The 23,269-nt window shown below is 32.1% G+C and overlaps 2 protein-coding genes across 8 annotated transcripts in view; one reads left to right on the top strand and one right to left on the bottom strand.

The window, feature by feature from the left end:
* Positions 1 to 36: 36 nt before the first annotated feature.
* LOC130449319 (uncharacterized) lies at positions 37 to 7,137 on the top strand. Of its 5 annotated transcripts, none has more exons than XM_056787061.1 (6): positions 37 to 212; positions 468 to 610; positions 661 to 867; positions 2,090 to 2,343; positions 3,765 to 3,951; positions 4,842 to 7,119. In XM_056787061.1, exons 2-6 carry the CDS (start codon positions 487 to 489, stop codon positions 5,141 to 5,143), a joined length of 1,074 nt encoding a protein of 357 aa, XP_056643039.1. In that variant the 5' UTR covers positions 37 to 212; positions 468 to 486; the 3' UTR covers positions 5,144 to 7,119. The 5 variants fall into 5 exon arrangements, with proteins under 5 accessions (XP_056643039.1, XP_056643041.1, XP_056643040.1 ...); XM_056787060.1 differs by lacking the exon at positions 37 to 212 and adding an exon at positions 288 to 372; XM_056787063.1 differs by lacking the exon at positions 661 to 867 and having other exon boundaries at positions 93 to 212; positions 4,842 to 7,137.
* Positions 6,393 to 23,269, bottom strand: part of LOC130449318 (cell adhesion molecule Dscam2) — a 241,842-nt gene continuing 224,965 nt past the window's right edge. For 2 of the 3 annotated variants that reach the window (XM_056787058.1, XM_056787056.1), the window contains exons 25-32: positions 22,047 to 22,296; positions 20,486 to 20,629; positions 19,194 to 19,334; positions 19,018 to 19,134; positions 16,358 to 16,533; positions 15,267 to 15,414; positions 13,839 to 13,929; positions 6,393 to 11,293 (exon numbers count right to left, since the gene is read on the bottom strand). In XM_056787058.1, coding sequence (XP_056643036.1) covers positions 11,047 to 11,293; positions 13,839 to 13,929; positions 15,267 to 15,414; positions 16,358 to 16,533; positions 19,018 to 19,134; positions 19,194 to 19,334; positions 20,486 to 20,629; positions 22,047 to 22,296 — 1,314 coding nt within the window. In that variant the 3' untranslated portion in view covers positions 6,393 to 11,046. Of the gene's footprint in view, positions 11,294 to 13,838; positions 13,930 to 15,266; positions 15,415 to 16,357; positions 16,534 to 19,017; positions 19,147 to 19,193; positions 19,335 to 20,485; positions 20,630 to 22,046; positions 22,297 to 23,269 lie in introns of all 3 variants that reach the window. The other variant, XM_056787055.1, reaches the window with a different exon arrangement.

The raw sequence follows: 23,269 nt of genomic DNA, 5'->3' as shown, positions 1-23,269 counted from the left end.
TTAGAGAGGGTCGATTGGTGTAAAAATCGATATTTCAGTTTTCGATATTTATATTTTTATGGCAATATTGCTCGTCACTGTGCGCACATCTGTGAAACAATTTGTCACTTCAATTCTTTCAAAGAGAAAAGCAACTACTTAAGGGCACCTTTTTAAATAATTGTTATGAGAAAACTCATTATAAAAGAAAAAAGTCACAGTGAAATATTTTGGTATGTAATAAAACAGCGCTCTTGATTGATTACGTAAAAACGCTTTCTATGGTAGTTTGACATTGACAATCAGACCAATCAGCCCTTGTCATAAAATACTACTTTTTGTGTCATAAAAGTGTAATTTAATTGAACAGTTATTATTTAGAAATAAAAATAGGTATTAATTGTTGGTGAAAAATAAGTTATATATTATATATATATATATGTATATCTATAGACATTAGCAACCACCTGATTCGTTTTGTTATGTAGATAATTTTCGTAAACCAAAATGGAACATTTGGCTCAAGATTTATCCATAGCTCTAGAAGAATCAGAAAGTTGTGGCTCTCTTAATATCATTAATGTAGGAAAATGGGGCATGAGACGAAGAACCCGCTCTGCAGGAAATTTACGTAAATATTTTTCTACCATTTAGTTTTATTGGTTAAACAGTGTGTTTCAGATCTGTATACAAACAAACCTGGAGACAACAATTCTGATGCAAGTTCAAGTAGTAACTCCGAAATTCGTATCGACAAACATCGAAACAAACTGGTTAGCTTCCATCAGTCTGATTCGGATGATATGTCGTTTAGCATAACAGTAGCAAAAACATTAAATCAAAGAACATCCCTTAGAATGAGGCATCCCATGTATAATTTCTTAAAAGGTATATTTAATAGAATGCCCAGGGTCTTGGTACTATTAATAAATTTGAAAAAATTTCAGATTCAGTTTTATTAATACTTATATAGAACAATAAGTTTGTCTGTAAGTACATAATCTCTAATAAATAATTATTGATTGATTAAAATACATATTTTTCAAAATTAAAGTCTCAAAACTTTAGAAACAACTGAAACCAGCATTTAACCTAGATTTTTTACTATTAGAATATTGGATGTTACACTTTGATTTACCAAATAATTCATTTAATATTTTGCTTAGAAGTAGATAATTTTTGACTTGTAAATTGTATATATTATAGTGGTGTGTACTCCCCAATTGCTCACACAAAAGCATTATTATGATGAAGTGTTAGGCAAGCCTGTCCATGGGATAGACAAATTGAAAAATTTAGTTAATTTGGGGGTGATGACTGAGTTTTGATTCACTGCTGTACTTCTTAAATGAAAAGTGAATTTCAGCAATGTGAAGGAGTCAATTTCAGAGGTTGCTTTTGCACATATTTGTTGAGATTTGTTGTACTGATGAATTATTTAACATCTACAGTTAAGATAATGTCTATTTTCTTTTCAAATAATTTTTGTTCAGTCCAGTTTTTCTTTGGAAATTTTTGAGTGAGTTGACCCAAATTGCAAATGTTTAATTTAACAAAAATTAATCCCTTGCAATTTCAATAATAGGGCCCTATTGCAACATGAAGTTTCTATGGTTTCTTTACAAGTTTACATGATTTATACACTAAGTTTTATATGAATATGTATATAGATATATAATTTTCAGTCTGACAACATCTAAAATTAAGACAATTTAGTAACAAACATATCAAAAGGTCTAAGAAATATATATGTTATTATATATTTTGCTATTAATAGCTGTACAATCATATAAAAAATTGTTATAAGGGTGCAAAAAATTTTCTGCTGTACAATTAGTGTGATAAATGCCAAGGCATATGAGGTATGATAACCACATTTAATTGTTACCAGTGACCTTGAAATTTTTTTTTTGAAGAAACCAGTAAATTTTTCGATAATAAGCTTCTATCTTTTAATACAAAGTTGCCTCTATTTTTTCTTTGGTCAATTTTGAACTAATTTTTAGCTACTGTTAATTAATGGGAACTTGAATAATAATTGCTCTTTATAACACTGAACACTTATGTATCAAATAAATATGGTATAAGTAATATATTAAAATGGTTTCAGGTGTTAGTCACTGTCTGGAAAGTGACTCAGTAAACGAACATTCACCGGCACGTCCGAATATTAGAAGGAAAAGGAAATTTAAGAGGATGAGTGTTGACGAAACACCAATGCCACCTTGCGGTAAAAGAAAAAGGCCTCAAAGAATGGAAATTGCTGATAATGGGAAATCTTCAAGATACAGTATAAAAATTAAACCATTACACCAAAGCCTGGTAGACAAAATTGAAAAATTTTGTCATCCATCCACTGGCGCTGTAAGTATAGGAAGCTTTCATTGGTAATGTTCCCAACTAAACACATTGTTCATTACCTCTAAATTAACACTCATATTTACATTGACTTGGACTTATTTTGATAATTGAGTTATTGTCTTTTGTAGCCTCAATTTACCTACATTCTAGTTGCTTGATAATAATAAAACTTCTTTAAAGTAGTAATTTTGTTGTAAGCTTGGTATCGCTGTACCAAAACTAAAACTATTTAATTATATTTTAGAAGATATTTTGAATAAGACTCTACATCTTATTGTTCTACTTCCAAAATACATAGTTCTTGTTGCAGTTGTTGTCCTCTGCCATCCCCATCGTCTTGAGGTAGTATTTGACGGGGCAGTGACCTGTCAGGAGACCTGTCACCAGTTTCAATTCTTTTCTAATCATCAGACTTCTCAGCTGATAAGGTTATGAATCATTTGTTTTGTCTTAGGCCTGGAGTGTTTCTCCAGTAAGATTCCATCTGATTCTCTAGCCATTAGTTCAGTTCGTTATTAATATGAGGCCACAGTAGGGTTCTGGCCCAATGTATGAAGTCATTGCCCTTTTTTAGCAAGGCTGTCTGCTTCCTCATTTTCCGGTATAAATTGGTGGTATTTTAACCACATTAGGGTTACTTTGTTTATGTATGCTGTTTTTTTTAGTGTTAGTTTACACTCCCACACTAGTTTTGATGTTCACTGTGTTAGCTTTATCATAAAAATGGTGTCTTGGACAACCGTGACTGGTTAAAAAATCATTCTTTAGTTGCATTTCGTGCTTGTTTCAATGAAGCTCAATTGACTAATGAGACCGGCAGAAGGCTAATCTATGTGTTCCTTAGCTTATCTAATGCCAGATGTTTCAGTTCATCTAATTTGGATTTTTTTTGACAATGATGATGATATAATGACACAGTGACTTACTATTTAAATGATGCAGTTAATTAGTTAAGATTAATAATCAGATTTACTAATTCTGCTTTCTTGCTTTCACTACATAATTACGTATTTATTCAAAACTACTTGATTTGTGATTATTTTGTTTATGTCAGTTTTCCATTTGCTTTACTTATTAAATGCTTTCTCTTAGCTCCACACTTTGAATATTCAAATCAGATTCTATTACTTATTTTTACATTTTTTTATCATTATTATAACACAATTATAGATTAGAGTTATACTGCCGCCCAATGTGTAAGTCAAACAGGTTTAAATATCACATATATAATTATGCCACCTACTCATACTAGAAACTGGAAAAAAATACTCCATTTTTATAAGATCTTTCAATTTTGTTTTTGTTCTCGTGTTTGTAAAATAAAATGAAATGTACAAACAATTTTACTATTTTAGATGTAGACATATATAAGATGAATGTCAACTATTTTTAATAAATATTAAAATCAATTCATAATTTGATAGTGTAACTCCATGGAAACTCAGGGATTTGATGAAAATTGCGAAATAGCAAGTGAAAGTAGCATAAGCTGGAGTGGAGGTGAAGGCCATGAAGGAGATGACGAGCTTACTGATTGGGGTCCATCAATGGATAGTTCCTCGACTATGGATCAATCATTTAATGACTCCGATCCCAGAGAAATTAGAGCAGGTTAGTTAAAACGACTATTAATTTTTTAGTGACTTAAAAAAATTTGGTGTGTTATATCATTTGTAAGTTGTAACCTAATATCTCAGACTGAGAGTCGTGTATGTTGATAAGTTAGATTTCAAAGAAGATGGGTATTTGAAAATACTTGGCAAGATGGGCAGGGTATGTCCAATGACCAGTCTTCATTCTAAGTATACCTGCTGAATTAAATTTTGAAGTTGTGTATTTGAAAATACTTGGCAAGATGGGCAGGGTATATCGAACTACATCTTCTCTTTAAGGGAAAGTTAAAAGCTGGATATACTTTATAAAATTTTGAATGGATTGTTAACATATAGCGCCAAGTGCAATTCTCTTAATTAATATAACTTGCAGAAATTAAAAAATGTAATTTTATGAATATATTTATTAAAAGTTTACGGAATATCAGGACCAGATATATGTATCGACGAATACAATACAATTACAGTGTAATTGTGAGTGTTGGTGTAGTGGTAGTGTATTCAGTATGAACATCACTAACAGTTCCAGAAATTCCAACTCAATAAAATTTAATGGTAAAATTAGTTTTATAACATACAACTAGAATAAACCTACAAAATGGGGCATACGGATATACGTTTTGATTGAAGAAACACAAATTTGATGAAAATACATCCATGGCTAACAAAAAAGTTGGAACGATGATATTGTCCTGGAAAGATAAAAGGGTGGTTAGGCTGTTAAGCACCAGTCATAGCGCTGAATTCATTACAAAAACAAGATTTTTAAGAGGAGGTGAACAACAAAATGTGGAAATTCCAAAAATTTGTAAATTTGTAAATGAGTGCAAAAATATTTTAAATAAATTGAATTCATAATTTAGGTAGTATAAATAGTAATTTTTTTAGGTTGTCGAAGGTTGGGTGAAGAACGACCTGGTTTCAGTATAAATACAAGTGCCAACGAAAGAGTAGCCAAATTTTTACAAGATACATCAAAATCTGAATTGAGATTATACGGAGCAGAACGTGATAAATTAGGTCAGTTGGCGACGTTGTATTCATTGGATCTGTGGTTTGAAAGTCCAAGTGCGTCCTTGCTTCGAAAGACCACTAGAACTCCTTCAATGCAACCTACACAGCGACATCATTCGGCTTTAACAGCAGTACACAAGAAAATTCGTACTCACAGCCATCATATGATCTCATAATTTCTCAACGTGATACTTGAAGAAATGAACTTTTTTTTGTTTTGATAATTTTTATTTTTAGTTAGTTGTGTAAGTTACGAAGTCGAAAGTTTTGTATTTTGTTTGTATCTATCCATTAGCTACTTTAGAATATAGAAACACTCACATTATCATTTTTTATTGCCAACAAACATTTTTTCATTGGAAAGTAAAAATTTGGTCAGTATGGTTTACAAGGACTGAATATTTAAGTGGAAGTTCTGAAAATGTTGAACAAAAATTTACTGACTTGAACGTAGTATTAGGATGCTCTACCGCACAGTACTTTGCTGACATTTACGTTTTCTTTTGTGTCTATCTTGTTGTCTTTTGTTTAGGTACATTTTTTTCAGAATATCTCCACAGCAATAAAAATCTGCTTGTGTCATTGGTATTACTTCTAAAAGATTTTTTATTTTTGTTTTTCTAACAGCGTTATGCCATTCTTCTGGTGAGTATATTGGCGTGGTTGCAATAAGCTTCGATTCATTTTTGTAAAGAGATTAAAACTAATAAAATGAAATTAGCTTCAGTTTTATGACAGAAAATGGACCATGTAGTTTTTGTTCATAAAAATGTCGCACTGCCAATGTTGCACATTGCTTTTTATACACTCTTTGATGTTCATATTTTGTATATTGTAACTAAACGCCAGTAAGTATTTGAAAGAAACCAAAACAAAAACTACACATACCCCTATCTTACTAACTCAAAATATGATCAAATTTTATCTCAAAAGGGAGGGGAATATTAAATTCTCATAAAATCCTTAAGCCTAAGAAATATCTAAAATAAACTTACTAGATTCCTCTTAGACATGCTTTATCACCATTGCTGTTCTTTGTATTACTTTTGGCAGAACCAAAACAACCATTTTAACTTAGTGAACTTCTAAGATTGTCTATAGGTATCTGTTAAACACTGATGAGCCGTTAAAAAGTATTGGGGAGCAAAACATGACCAAACGACAAAACATAGACTTAGTTATGTAAATGCCGAAATCCACCAGCAAGGTTTCGTCTTTAATATATAATAAAAATTGGTAAATAGAGAGTTTGGAGATTGATTACTACTTTTAAATTAAAGTTTCATGAACGTATATTTTTTATAGTTAGATTACATCTTTAGACTATAGATGAACCATAAAGAATTTGACCAAATGGTGCTTGCTCATGTTATAAATCCACTTCAAAACTGGACGGAATTATAAGAATGAAATAAAACCAAATCGTTTCAGTATAGCTTTTTTTTATTTTTCAAATGGAATTTGAATTATCATACACGCTGTTAACAGTTAGTGGGGAAAGGGATTTTGATTAGTTTTTTTGACAGTGATTGCTTCTTTGGTACAACGACTAAGGGACTATCATCTAGTTAATTAATCAGTCAAAGTAAATAATCATTATAAAATTGTTCCAAAAGTTCTCTCATAAACATATATTACAAACTTAATAACTATAATTTTGTGTATAAAAAGTTAACGTTATTTTGATTAATTATATCTATATAATTATCAATATATATTGTGAGACTTTTGACTACTGTTTAATACCTTAATTTTATTAATCAATGTTTCCACAAATCCCAATTAATTATTTCCCAGACGATAAATACATAAGTATTCGAAAGGTCGGAAAATATATTAAAATTAGTGTACTTTGGTGTTTCATTGCCACATTCTCAATAATATACATTTTTAAGGAATGGTGAAAGTTTTCGCTGATATTTTATCATTTCCTGTTAGGGAATAGTTATTTACGTTATAAGTACAGGTAGTGATTTAGTACGGTACGAGTTAGATGTTTATGGAAGAGACGTCAAAGGAGCCGATTCTAGAATATTTAATTGAGTACCATAATAATAGCTTTACAGACGTATATCATAATATGTTTTTTTTTCATACTGACTGTTTTCAGTTTTAACTGAAAAGCAAAATTATATTAAAATATGAAATGTTTATTTGACAATTTTACTGAAAAATAACTCCTTTGATTATTGTTTTATTATTAAAAAAAAATTAACACAAGTCACTAAGGTAACATTGTAAACAAATGTATACATATTGAATTTTTGGAAATACCAAAAATATTTTCCCTAAGAATGGTTGATAATTCAAATAGAATTGCTGAGAAACTTGCGGAAGCAGTAGGGCAAATTATTCCAATAAAGTCTTCGGAATTCGAGGTAAAAAGTGCTGATGAAAATCATACCGTAAAGTGCTATTTCCTGGACTCAAATTAGTACTGTGAAGTACAGTATGAAAAAAATAGATTTTCGATTACCAATCTATCTAGAATAATTGAGCTTTGTATTTTGAAAACCCGTGAATTGATAAATATTTTACAAAGAACAGTTCAATCGAAAGGTTACGTGTTAATTCAGTCAAATTACGATATATCTGATGTGAAATTGATAATTGATATTTTACTAACATAAACACTTCACAATCAACTCAATGAAAGGATACCAAAAACTTTGTAACATACTATACTCTGTAAAAAAAGTTATTAAAACTGCTAATCAATTAAAAAAATGACTGTAAAAGGTATTTAGTTAACAGAAAGTTTCATTTTGGTCAGTTATTTGAAAGGAATCCAAATAACTGTTTTTTCATACGCACAAGAAAATTTCTCACAATATATATTGATTTGATATTTTAAAATTCACATCTATATCTAGATCACTATACTAATAAATTCAAATAATTGCAATATTGAAACCACCAGTGAAAAGTTGTAGTAATTTTTTGAAGTACACAATATTTTAAAGAAAATTGATTTCACTCGTTGTCATGACGAGTTTATTTCAGAATGCATAAGAGCTGCAGCGTTTTTTGAATCCATTATTTGTTTGGAATCAAAATATTAATATACACTGACTTTCTACATCATACTATTGCGGCGTATACTAGTTGAAATCGTCTTTTTTTTCGAAAATAATGTATGATTTTGAAACGATCAATCAAAGAATAACCCATCAAGATTTTAGTTCTCTGGTATATAATGAAATGAAAATATGCAGTGACACTCAATATTTCCCTTAATCTATACAAATGAGAAATTTTTTCTCATCAGCCTTATAGTCCTCATCTGCATTTAGTGTTTTCACTTGGTTACAAGAATGACAAGCTTGCTAGTAACATAATTTTAACAGTTTTGAGAAAACTTCTGGTTTCTTTTTTACCTGTAATAATAAACGGTTTTTCTATTAAAACGAAAAAAATATGAAAGTAAGTAAAAAGTTGAAGAAAATTAAAACTAAATTTACTAATCTATATAGTCAATTTTTCTAAAATATTGATATTTTCTTATTAGATAAATATGTGCGTTAAGAGGTGCCTATAATACGGGATGCTTTCAAGTTTTATATGATTTCAACTAGTATTGGATAAACTTTGATCAAAAACATAGCTTAAAAAAACTAATTCGAGCTGCAAACATAGATGTCAGTTACCTTAAAGTTAAACAAAATTGGATAAAACTAGAATTAATATCAGTTCAATATTGATACAATATAAAATGTTATTGAAATCTTATGCATTTTCTGATAATATAACAAAATATTATGAGGCAAAATATATGCGGACAATATACTACAATCAAACCTTAAAAGTTATTGGAGTTTGGATCCTCTGTTTTTAGAAATTTCAGATATTGATAAGTATTTTTTACCATTTATTATTTGAGAATTCTGACGGAGATATTCTTTCATATATCATAGGGTTTGGAGGCTATTTCTTGAAATTCTTTATTATTAATAATAGTAATAATGTGAATAAAGCTCTTCACATTAAGCTTAAACTATATGGATCACAAAAGAAAAGTTAGATAATTATTGACACAGGACATATATCCCCGTACTGGTAAGTACGGCTAAATAGGTGAACTTCCACATTGTAAGGGAGTGAAATTAGCATTCCTAACTTAAAAAATCATTCAATACATAAAGCAACATTTTTTCGATTTTATTTTATAATTATCGAGTGCTATTGTGACCTTATCAAGGCATTTGAATGCGTTAATTACTAATTTTTATTGACCAAACATTCCTAGTAAGAAATGCTACTTACAATTTAACCTCTTCTTTTCTTTGGTTGTCTTTAGAGTGTATATACCAGAATTCAAATCTTTCACTTATGTTAATTCTATACTAGAGTAGTTTCTCATTCTGTTGAATACTGTTTTTCAGATTCAATTTCTTCTGTGTACCTATATACCCCAGTTCATTGTTTCTCTCTACACTTGAATGAATAATTACGAGAATGGTTTCAGAAGTACCTGGCCTTACTTAGAGTTGGCGGTAGTTGCTTGAAAAGAGAGCACTTTATTACAAAGTACACAATTTATACAGCATATGTTTCAAGTTTGAAGATGCCACGTTGTTTAGTATTGGTTTGGTAGCCATCAATAATGAACGTTCTCAGTGAATTTGTGAACATGGAAAAAATTGATCATCCTTATGTGGTACAATACTTTTATTTGAAAAGACCTTAGCCCAACCAATATAAAAGCTGAGCTAGATTCTACTCTACTGTTCGTTATCAACGGTAAGTCAACTATTGGGTAGAAGGTTTAAACGAGGCTGAACGGAAATGCGAAGACCTGCATCGCATTGGTCGACCAAATGAGGTGACGACTCCAGAAGCGGTAAAAAGGACAGGAAAAAATAGCACGAGTAAAACAAGCCGTAAAAACACTCCATAGTTATGGAAATGACTGAAGAAAGCTAGTAAAAAATATTTCAAAATATAATACAGAATATAACCTCATATGGGGCAGAAGTAAGGCCAATGACAATAACAATAGGAAACAAAATAATTGGATCGAATTGGATTATAAGAGAAAGTTGCTATAAGTCACAAGACTCGATATGTAAGATCTGCAGAAATATGACAACAAATGCGAGTAAAATGCTTCATAATAAGGAAACTAGAAAACAGAGCATTGTATTAGTATATTCACGTACAAAGAATACAGGTGACTAAAATGAATACTGGAATGTGAACCACCATGGAGGAGACCAACTCTAAGATGAGAAGCATACATTGGTCACCTGAGAGTAGGGGGCGGAAATGTGAGAGAACTATCGAGGACAAGAAAGACAAACTAGGAAGGGATAATGTCAAGAACAAGGAATAACCACTTGTATAAATTAGATCTTGCTCAAGAGGTTTGGAAAATGACTATGATAATTTTCAATAATCCTACAAACGACATAACTTTGAACTTTAAAAAAATTGAGTAGGGTTTCAGTTATTGCGTTAAAGACACGGTTTTTTTAAATAAAAATTATAACTTATATTTTTCAATAAATCGTTTTTACTTAACTACATTTTTTATCTAACTTTTACATTCAACTATATTAAAGAAGTACAAAATTTGGAGAATCAATTCAATGAATTTGTATTTATGAAATGGTAATAACTCAAACAAAAAATGGAGTTACATCGTCACAAGTCACAATATTTTTTATACAAATTTTTTAAATATTATTCCAAATTCAAGTAAATGGTAAAATGTAATGAAGTAATGAGAGGAGGGATTATTGTTGTACACAAAAAATTTCAGAGGGTATCAATCACAAAATCGTCACTTTCTTGCTGTTTATAATATACTAAACTTTCAACCTTAATTTCCCACAAAACAAGTTTTTTGAGTTGTGACCCTCTCGTTCCCAGTGTGCGATATCTCATTTTATTGGCAACAGAATGATACGTCCAACGTGAAATTAATGTTTTAAAACATTATTATTACAAATATGTCAGCAATATATTCCACCTTGTCATATTTTGTACTAAAAACACTTTTTTGAGACCCACATTTCAGTATTTCATATGATGGTTTACATATTGTACTTGCAAGAATTTACAGGATCTGTTCAATCTATTATACCGCAATGGAGTAGTCGGTTGGTTGGCCGTTTCCACCAGCAGTAGGTCTAGACCACAAGGTAGATCTTAATCCTAGTTTCAATTTCTTGAGAGTGTCGATGTCGCATTCTGCTTCACTGAGCTCGGGTCGGTCGGGCGTGCTCTGATCTGTTGGCTGCCTCTCAGTAAAAGGCGTTTCTGCGACCGAAAGATGACTTAACATCTGTCTATGAGAATTGCTCCTCCCACCTTGAGCCAACCACCTTTCGAGAAAGTTGTTTAATAATTTGAATGTCAAATATTCAAAAAATGCTTTTATTTAGACTGGCAAGTTTGACTTAAAATTGTAGTGGTGACTCAATTCAGATTAAATTGAGAATACAGTGAAAGACATATTTTGGACTAAGCTTCCAGAAATAAAGTCACTAAAGTAAATTTGAGTGTACAAGGTAGCAAGAGATCAATTAGCGCTATATCGATCATAAATTATTTTTTGATTCCAGGCAAAATAAGTTAGTGAGGCCCATTGGCGCAATGTGGAAAATAAGATTATTGATTGTACTAATTACTATGCAACTTAACATTTGGTATCGAGGGTGTCAATTTGAAAATATAACACACTCTATATTTGTAATGCCTCGTCTAGTGGAGGAGTCTTAGAGTGGTACATAAGATTTGCCTTCGAAATATGAATTTGTCGAATGAACATGGTGAAGTCTTGAACGCCTTCCACGTGCATTTGGTGATGAAAGTCGTTTACGGAGAACTATGTTTCGCTAACATAGTGAATTTAAAACATGGCGAATATTGGATGATGACAAGACACGTTTGTCTTAGTTGGTGAGGTGAATAGACAAATGTGCCGATATGGAGCGGATGAGAATCCACGTTGGGTGTGAGAAGGTCATGTTCAATGTCAAGAAAAAGCGAATTTTTCAAAATTCAAATATAGGACAATATTCAGATTGATTCTTTTGTTTCTATTAATTTTTTATGGTTGGCTTGGGGCTGACGATCGCCTTGCTCGCCTTCCCGGTATCCGCCCCTGCTTAACAAATCTCTATCTATTACTTGTTAAGCCATTTTTTAAATGTAAACTGGTAAATTTTCAAGAAGGCCAAGTACAAATAAGGAAAGAATTTAGACAGCGCCAAGTCATTAGGAATGTTGAAAATGGATTTCGATCGCCTTTTGGATATTCTTAGTCACCATTATGAGCATTCACTTATTGTACATAAAAATACTATACTAAATACTAAGAAATACTAATCGAGGGGTCCAGTACTACACCGAGTATTATTTGAACTGTTGAATTTATTTCTAATTATAGACTGTTTGTATAACTGCATAATTGTATTAGATATTGTCTAGTTTTCATAGAAATACATTTTAGGCTCTATAATCTACAGTTTAGATAATGGACAATCTCAATTTTTTTTATGTAAAAAGCAAGCAAAAAAAGGTAAATCCTGTTATAGTCGATTGATTCGAGTGATGCCAGCCGTGGATATTGAACTTGAACTTCTATAGGCTGTGTGTTTGTGAAAGGCGGGCCTTGGTAGCTGATTTAATAGGATTGCACTTCTTCAAATGAAGGAGTCCCCGATTAAGTGACGTTCTGGGCGTCCGTATACGAATTATGTGTTCACAAGCCACAAGAATATGCTTGGGAGTCGAGCTCCATATATGCGAGCAATATTCCAAAGATTGACGAATCTGGGCCTGTACATGATTAGTAGCTGTTGCGGAGTATATAACTTTTTGGTCTTGAAGAGGGTCCAAGTTTTTGTAAAGCTGCCTTGACTAAATTGGCCACGTGGACACATTGCTTCCAACTTCAACAACCAACAAGCTTATTTGCGTTGATGGTAATATTATATGTCAAGACAGGACCAAATCATGAGCTGCAGTATAAAAGTTGCAGTCTGGGTCTTAGCTGCACTAAACTCAATCAGTTTGCCTCTAACCTACTCCAGAATGTTTTCAAGATCGGTATTGATGGTGGTGATCTGGGTGATTTGGGTGTGAGCCAAGTTTATTGGGGCAGATGTTTTGAACGACAACACCAGTGTGCCATCGTCGGCGAAGCTATAGATCGGGTTTGCAGTTTTATCGAGTAGATCGTTGCAAGAGAAAGAGAGTAGGTGACAGGATATATTCCTGGAGAAGACCAGAGTTCATCTCAAACCTTTCTAAGGTGTGTCCATCGATAGCGACCTGGATGGATCGGTCTTTGAGAAAGCTACTAAGCCAGTTGATAAGTGCAGACGACAAACGATATGATCTTAATTTATTTAAAAGGCTGGCATGCCAAAGTCTATTAGAAGCCTTCTATATGTCCAGTGCTATTGTTCTGCGTTTCCCATATTTTCCTATAGCTTCAATGTATAGGCTGGTAACATAGGTCAGGGGTTTATCTACGTTTACGGAAGCCGTATTGATAGCAAACTCAAGATATCGCAAGATAAGCTCGTTAATGACTTTCTCCATGACCTTGGCGATGGCTGGGACTAAAGCAATCGGATGGTAGAAGTTGGGAACCGTCTTTTTCCCTTTTTTTGGTATGGGTTGAACCTAAGCAAGTTTCCAATTTGCAGGAAATTACCTAGTACATCATCATCTCTATCATATAAATTTAAATAATATGTACGCAATTGCTAATATATATATATATATGTTTTCATTTTATAAGCAATACCTAGTGACTTTATTCGTATGGAAAACAATAGTCCACATCAACAGAAAAAATTGGCAAGTGGAGGTAACAAACTAACTGATTAATTGAAATTTAATTCTATTATCACCTACCTGTTTCTGTTTCTTCGAGGAAGCGACTTCTGATCTGACATCGGAGAGATATCTGACGAGGTACTCGATTGAGCACCATGATAAAGGAAGCCTGTAATGAATAAATTGAATTGAATAAATTTTAAAATCAAGATATTTTCAAGATAGATAAATATTCTATTTTTGAACAAATTTAATTGCAATATGAATATTTATATTATTACATGCGTCTGATTTTTATACTAAACCACAAACGACAACATCAGCTTATGTCTTTTCGGAAACTATAATAATTAAGATCGGTTTGACCTGATCATAATCCGACTGTTGAGGAACCGATCCAAGTGGCGATCATTGTTGTTCGAAATTTAATCCAGATAATCGGGTCGTAGTTACATGATATGAGCCTTTATACCCTGGTATGCTTTTTTGATCTTAAGTTATGTATTCTGGAGATCATGGTTTGAATTCGAAATTTCCAGCGAAAATTGGACGCAATGTTCAAAAACGATGAAAAAAATCTGGTTCTGGGCTATGATCTACAATCAGCTAAAAGATGATCTACCTGACCTCAGATCATAGTTTTCGAAAAACACTTTTGTTTCATAATTTAACAACTTGAAGCAGCAATTATTAGGAGATGATTAAATTCAATATTCGTCACGATATGAGACAAGAAAGTAGTTGGTTTCTCGATTGAAAAAAAGTAGACCCTTGTCTCAATATTGCTACAATCACTTGACTCTTTGAGCTTTATTTTTTTCGCTTGATCTTCCTCAAGTACTTCTTATATTTTTTGAATTTTTCTCTTCCAACATTTCTTCTCTCTGATATTCATTCGATCTACAATTGTTTATTTATCCTCAGCTTCTTTTCGTACTTAGGAACGTACAGGGTGTTTCTAAATCCATGCGACAAAACGCAAGTGATTGCTTGTATGAAATTAAGATGGATCTTTCCTATAACAAAATTTCCTCAGCGCATCTCTTTCCGAGATATCTTCTTTGAAAGGTGGTGACTAAAATTGAGTTTTTCTTTTCTAAAATTGTACGACGTTCATTTATTTTGCCTAGACGTGGTTATTTCCAGCATTTATCATGATTCTTGTTACATTTTACATCGTCACTGTTTTCCTTCATACGATCAATCTCTACCTGAATTTTGACGGATAATTTAGAGACACCGTGCATATTGTTATAGGCCTTATTATTTTATACCCATCTTTTTTTAATCAATAATTTTTATGGGTTTTTATTTGTTTGGTTGTAGTTTACCTGATTTTTTACCATTATTTTTTCTTCCATCTCCATGTTTCTTTCCCTTTTATGCTCATTATGCACAGACCCAGGACCACGGTATGGCTCAAATTTATTTTTTACCAAATAACAGTGAAATAATGGTAAGATAATTGTAACATAATGGGAGTACGACATTTAGTTTAATACTTACTATGTTTGTGTTTCATATCTAATTGATTGGAAGACTCAGTTCGACTGGACGTTAATTGATCTTGATCGGATTCGCTATCGTCACTATCCACGTCGGTTTTTCTATTGGCGCGTCTTCGACCGTGCCCTTTTGTACTTTGGAATTTTTGCTGGAAAGCATAGAGAACTCTTGGATTAATTAAAATAAAACAGAACTCAACATAAAACAATTAAATTTTGAAAATGATTTGAAATCAAAATACAATAGTCTTATCATTTATATTTCGAAACAAAACAATTTTTAAAGGTTAAAAATTATATATGGGGGGCATAACATTTTTAGAAGTGATTATTAATGAGATAAATGGCCTAAAAAAATTGGGAAACACTGCTCTATACAGTCTTGTTGAAAGTAGCAGTATTAGGGCAAGCTAACATGCTGGTAAAAAAAGCAGTGGACAGGACCTTGTCGCTGAAAAGATTCGGTTACATACATAAGTTTTTTTACTTAAAACGTCGTTTTTTAACATTTTTATTATCATTTATTCTATTATATTAATAAATCCTGTAGGGACGTCTGTGTATAAACATGATTTTAATATTTATATGATAAAATTATCTTGGATCGTTGGCCACAAAGTTGTGTTGAAAAAATTATCGGCGTAAAATGTAATTTTGCATAACAAAAATCTACTCGGTTGATGAAAATTTATTGCCTTATTAAAGTTTTGAATCGCGGGCCTGGTTTTCTTCACGTATACCATAAACCACATACATTTTAACAATAATAAAAGTATTTAACAATTTATCGGCAGCTGTACATAACTGGATATCACCCAACTCGTTGAGAATTGGCATTCGGGTCAACTTTAATTCAAGTATTGAATCACTCCGCGTTGCTCGATACAATTTAGAGGTATAACAAAGCGTATTTCACATATTAGAGAAAACAGTTTGTAGGTAAGATATTTGATTATTTAGCTCAATCGCTAGGAGTGAGAATGTTATTATTTTAAAGAAACATATATGTATGATGACTTATAATTTATTATCCGATAACTTTTTTCCAGTGGAAAAAAATTATTAGCATATCATCATCATATGAGTACTTACGATATTATAATATGGCGAGTTTCGTTGAACAGATGAGGTGGCAGGCGGAGGCGATGCACAACCTTCAGTTATTGGATGTTCATGGTACATGAAACTATGTAGCATCGTATTTTGTGGCAAAGTGCTAGGCTCTGATAACTGAAACGTTGCATATGGTGATATGTCTTCTGAAGTTTCTGTTGAATTGAATTTACACAAATTAGAACACAGATGTTTGAAATAAAATAGCAATTCATCTACTGAATTTTTAAACAACAAAATAACAATTGAAATTTAAACAATATTCATATATAAGTTCTTTTTTTTAATTAATTTGTAAAATTGAACCTTTTTATGTGTAATTAAACGTCAAATTGCTTAGTCACAACTTCCTTCTGCATTTGAAAACAAAACAGAAGTACGTCAACATCGCTTTTAGGAAGGTTGGACTTTTTACAATGAAAATTGTCGTACAAACTGAAATGTATTGATATATTAGTCCAAACTGTACGGGCCTAGAACCAAACACTCTAAAAGCCTTGGCAGCGGACTAAGCATTTTTAAAGCAGAAATCTATGCACTTGAATAATGTGTTCAGTTCAATCTCTAGACGAACTATCACAAACAGGAGATCATTATCCTGTCCTATGGTCAAGCAGCCATTAGAGCTCTAAACTCCAATATCATAAAATCCAAACTCGTTTGGGATTGCCTGGAAAAGTTAAACGAGCTAGGTAACAAAAATAAAATTACCCTACAATGGATTCCGGAACACACCGGAGCGAAGGGAAATGAAATGGCTGATAAGTTAGTTGAAGCGGAGAAAGACAAGCCCTTCGGGGGACCCTTCTACAATTCTACAGCTACAGAACAATGTAAAAGGAACTGAAAAATAAAGAAGATAGGAGCAAAACCAATTATAGGGACAACCTACAGGGGCCGAGACAGGCAAAGACTCTTTTGGGAAACTATAACCAGAGTAGATCTGCTGAATGTCATCAACCTAAGTAAGAACAATTTACGAATACTAATAGGAGTTCTATCGGGACATTGTCGTCTCAACAAACACCTGAAGAATCTAGACACATTATCACGAAGTGTGAAACACTAAGGGACTCTAGAGCACTACACCTGAGACCGCTTGAAATAGAAGACAAAGATCTCTGGCAATCAAAGCCATTCCATATTTAAGACTATTATTTTAAAAGGAGTGGGATTGATCGATCAGCTGTAAACACTGGATTCTCTAGTATCGCAGCAAGAAAAGGGGGTATAATAGATCTTTTGGGTCGCAGTATATACGAGACATCAACTATATATTCATACATATACATTAGTCCAAACGGTCTTTTAAAGAGGTTGGATACCTTCACCCTGTATATTTATATCTCTGAAAGAAAAAAATGCTAGAACCAGGAAAGAAATATTCTCAACTATACCATTAACCGAAAATAATTAAAAGAGAGGATATAGTTCTTACGAGCTGTGTTTATATTATCAACTCTTATATTTACTTCTTACTGTTACGAACTAGTCTCCGCCAAATAGCCAGTCCTGCCTGGATGTAGTGGGATTCTAAAATTTGGCAGAGTCGCGAAGCCTTCAATGTTTGTTTTTATATAACTTTTCATTATAGCAGGCGGTTTATTTATATTATTTTTTCTGAACTAATTTCTAGGAAGGTCCATTTATTTATTTGTTTTATCTCTTTATTTTCTAGAACTGTAGAGAATTTCTTTTGGGATATATAAAGAGTTTGTGTATTGCAGTTTAGTTAGTTCAAAATAAATAGTCGTAATGAAATGGCCGAAAGTAAACAAAGAATTTGAATAAATTATTATAGTGTTAGTGATAAGTAGATTTTTATGAGTTGTGTATAGTGTTTAAATAAATTAAGAATATACGAGACAGAGTTTATTAATTCAGCCCACGGATAGAAATAGTATAAATAAATAAGAAAAACATTACATTACTTTATTTAACCAAGTACAAAGTTTAAAATATCGCAATTCCGATTTTAATTGTAAACCCAGAATAGTTTGTTGCTCCAAAAAAAACTGAAATAGTATTGTGGAGACGACAGTATTTAATGAAAATAGGTGCCCACAAAAACGATAATAGGAAAATCTGGACGAAACGTTGGTAAACGCAAATCTTACTTGGTCCAAAATTTGAGTTGATAAATCCATACTTTTTAGATGGGCTCTCAACTGGATTGAAGAACCTTTCAGGTAAAAGTCACCCAATTATAATAGAGCAGTAAATAAGCAGTAAATTCTTCTCTTCCAACTAGTCGATTCGAAGAAAACGAGCGACCATCATGAATAGATCGTTTGGAAATAAGACAGCCACAAAAAAGTCCCAAATCAAGAGAGCTTGCGTTTGAAAAGTATACCATTCGAAAAAAATATGGTGAAAGCAGAACTTTTGAATGAACATAAAATAAAATATGATACATTTGATAATAACCATCCGGTCGTTGTTTAGTACGATTCTGTGCAAACGCCACGTTATGTAAACCATGATAATATTTTTGAGCACTCCGTTTCTTTGATGGACAGAGTATACTTATGTTTGACCTATAGAGAGCTTGTTGTTACACCAATACTTTCGATTAGAAACTTTGAAATCAAAAGTAGTTACGACGTCTGATTGATCAATTAGTATAATACATGGTTTACCTGGTATTTTTTCTCCAGCTTGTAAGGATACCTTATGAATTGTCGCGTAATATCGTTCTCTTTGAGCTTCAGCGTTCTGCTGATTATCTAATTGTTCTTTAGCGGCATCATTGTGACCTGAAACGTAACCTAAAATTAACAAAGTTGAAAAGAGTCCTCATATTCAAAGTACTTACGTCTTTTCATACAGAGCAATGCTCCAATCGCAGAGATAATTATTGCTATAAGTAAAATAACTAGTGGTATGATAACTTTCAAATCTGAGTAAAACGGATAATCATCATCCCCTTGTTTCATTAAATCAGGAGGTGGCACATCTAAAAAATGGTTTTTTTGATTAGGTTAGTCATAGATAACAAATAAAAAATATTCAAGGGTATTGATGATTGATAGAAGAGGTCTAACTACCAAAGTTAATTGAATCGGAAAAAAAACTACTTCCTTTGAAATTGGTAGTAATAACAAACATCTTCATTGGTCATACTAACTCAACTCCCATTGAAAACTAGCGACCTAAGTACCTTTAATTTATTCATCTAAAGCGAGTCAAAGATAATGAATAACAAGTTTGATTTATATCAATTTCTTAAACTGAATGAGCAGACCACAGGTATTCAGCTCTTATTAAAAATATCTACGTAAAAATAGCTCTAGATGTCGAATTTAATGATAACTGGGCTACAAAAAGTGGAAGTGTCATGGCCATGTAATTCCATCAAATATTTGCATCCAGGTATTGGTATATGCATTGAAGAAGCTGGATCGAAAAATCGTGAATCTATTTAAGTCACCTGCGATTTTATTTTTCAAGTCAAGACCCCAAGAAACTAGCTGATATGCTTGAAGATCTGAAGGTAGCGTCAAAGAGTATGAGATTGTCCTCTCTATAACTAAATGCAAAACGTATCGGAATACAGCCACACTATGTACTCCAAAAAGGGTCAGACTAAGTTGGAATATTTTCCGAAAATTATGAATAAAAGACTCCCTGCAAATCTGAAAAATGAAAATGTACGAAACCGGCGTTTTTCTGGTAGCAACATACGACTTTGGTATGGAGAAATTAATCAAGAAAAGTACTGGAGAAACTAAGACTCACTTGAGGGACTAAGGAGAGGATGAAGTTTGAATAACCCCAAAATACAAGAAGGAATTGGCCAGCTGACCTAAGATATGGTTGAAAAGAATCTTTCGCTGGAAACTGGAAATTATCACGTCAGATAGGAGCGCGAAATAGTTCTTAAGTTAATACATGAGCTTATAGTTGTTTTGATTATTATTGAATACATAATAAAAAAAAAAATAAAATTTGCGTTTAAAAAATGATAATTTCCAATGCAAACTTTGGCTATACAGTAAAGTTTTCTTTCATTAATTTCGGTTGTTCCATAAACAAAATAATTAAGTACACAATGATCATTTCACGGTAATTTGAAAAGGGTAGTGGTGCTATAAAGTTTTTAATTACCCCCATCTTTTGTGAGTGTCATAAAATAAAATTCTTCAGTCGCAAATCCAGCAACGTTATGAGCTTCTAATTTGACAACATATTGAGTGGCAGGTGTTAGACCCGTAATAGACGTTCTTCGTTGTGGTTTTAATGCATTGGACACTGGAACAAAAAATTCTTTTTATTAAAATGCAGTTACCTACTACATCAAACCACAATATTGTTTACAGAGAGAGAAATGCTTTATTGTCAAAAAATTGTTACAATTTGTAGACAAAAGCTTGTAAAAACTGAAAAATAAACATAAAAATACCTAAATAAAGATACAAATAAAATATAATTTCAATATACAGAAGAAAACCGCAATGAGCAACACTGTATAAGTATATAAGTCGCTAGCAAAAGTTAAACCAGTATGCAGCATGTCCGGAATTAAATAGTATTATTATAAGCAGGCAAGTGATTGTACATTTTTTTGCATTGTAAAATATTGAGCTTCGAACTAATTCTGAACGTGTTCTGAAGTGGATAGCCGTGCAACGATTTTTCTGAAAGTTGAGAAGCGTCCTTACGAATTAGGCAAACGGATTCGAAGATGAATAAGGAAGGAAAAGTCATAATGTTATAATTAAAAAAATTATTCAATTGAGATGAATCATTGCATTGTTTACTCATTTTAATTTTTTCAGCTTTTTATCATATCGGTCGAGATCTTCTTTGAACTGAATCGAAATGAATAAGACTTAAGTATAGCACTGTGAGCTGCATTCAACTATTGTTTAATTCTTGCTATGATATTTCTTGTCACCAAAACTACTTAGACTCGTTGATAACAGATATAGTAGATTGCAGGTATTACTTTTTATTTTTAAAAAATATGTATTTGCCCACATAAATAAAAAGTAGAGGTCACTACAGTTGCTGTTATTAGAGATAAGAAAGGTCTTTGACGGTCATAACATCTGCATGGGTATTCTAGGAATTTATTACAAATTATTCATTGAAAACTTGGCAAATAGTCGCTACAACCAAGGTCGTAAGAGATAAAATCCATCTAATTTGTCACGACAAACAGATGGAGCTACAGACCATTAGTTTATAAATTTATGTTTCTATGATTGTTAAAACAAATTCTGGAGATTTGATAGATTTAAAAAGAATAACTTTCCTATGTTTAGAGAGTTTTAGACAAAAGTTTTCGGTCTAAATGTCAGAGAAAAGCTTCATCACTTCATCACTGATTAGACGATGATAGACAACGTTTCAAAAATTCACTGAAATATTGATTTTTGTGTTCTAACGTAAAATATCCTAAAATTTTTACTTGATATTTTCAAAAATATGATAAAAATGTTCTTGGAAAAATAGTTGCACCATTTTTGAAATAAGATTAATATCCTTATGAGATTTTAGGAATGTGTGCGCCCCTGATAGACGGTTGATGTATTAAATTGGAAATCAGGATACAAATTTGAAAATAAATGTGATGTAATTCTAAGACTTTTTTATAGGAACCAATTTATTGAATATTGTGCATTTTCAAATTGCTATATGATATATATGATATAACTGTTCTTACCTAACGTCCATTGTGTATCAGTCGCTTTTTTATATTGAAGGATAAAATACAAGATAGGGCATCCGTTGTCTGGCCAGACATGTAGTCGTAAAACAACCGAAGTGGAATTTGGGGAAATGAAAGAAGCCAATGCAGGAACTCCCGGTGGGTGACCCTGAGTTCTTGCCTGAAGCGGATGGCTTGCTGGCGAGCTTCCGATTTTGTTGTGAGCAATCAAATAGAGGTGGTACGTTGTTCCACACGACAAACTCTGAAACGAAATTTTATTTCAATTTCTGATTAATTCAACATATTTTTGTATATTATTATTTTGTTTCTATGAACAGATTATTCTATATTTGTATTTGGCAATTTTGTTTTACCTTACAGTCTTCGCCATTCTTTTAACAAATCAGCATCAATATCATTAAATATTTTCTATATCTAAGAAGATCAAACAAATTTCAAAATTATGTAACGTTATAGATTAAGCACCTTCATGTGAAAGATCCGACAATTCATTTCTTTGGCAGTCGCTTAGAAGGTCATAAGTCAGTTTTCCATGAAAGGGGTAACTTTTACAGGGACAACCTGTACAATCTAAAGATAGCAAAAATTAATTTTTCAATAGATTTTTTATGAAAAATGTACTCTTTGTTTAACTCGATAAAATTTATGGCTTATTAGATACGTAGATTATTAGATTGTTGTACATGCAAGGGAAACCGTTCACCATAAAGAGACATTCTGAAAAAAATTATCATAAATTGTAATTATTTACTGAAAATACTTATAGAAGATGTATAAAAAAATCAAATATTTCTAATTTAACTACATGTGATCATAATTGTTCTCAGTGGACAACTTGTACTTCTACACATTTCCGGAGTCTACGAAGGATATTACTTAGAACTTGAAAGACCATTCCAAGATTCTGGTTTAAAGCGTCACAGTGTCTCACAGTATCCCAAAAAAATCAATCCATCGTAAGACAGGACTAATCCATATTGTGTGATAGTCCTTTAAACCTTCGCAGATATATGTGGTTCATGTACGATGGAACCCCTCGCCATTTCCTAAATTATGGAAAATATCATCTCGTTTTTCATGATAGGTGGATATAAAGACAAGGAACGATAGAATAAATTTTCATTGTGATGTATAAGGAAAACTCTTCAAAGTTCAAAGAAATAACCTCCGTAATAATAGTAGTAGTGCAAGGTGCCCACTTTTTATATTATTTA

This window comes from Diorhabda sublineata, chromosome 10 (assembly GCF_026230105.1).
Source record: "Diorhabda sublineata isolate icDioSubl1.1 chromosome 10, icDioSubl1.1, whole genome shotgun sequence".
In the NCBI taxonomy this organism is placed as follows: domain Eukaryota; kingdom Metazoa; phylum Arthropoda; class Insecta; order Coleoptera; family Chrysomelidae; genus Diorhabda; species Diorhabda sublineata.
Note: the sequence above shows the minus strand (reverse complement) of the source record. Positions and strands in the feature narration are given on the sequence as shown.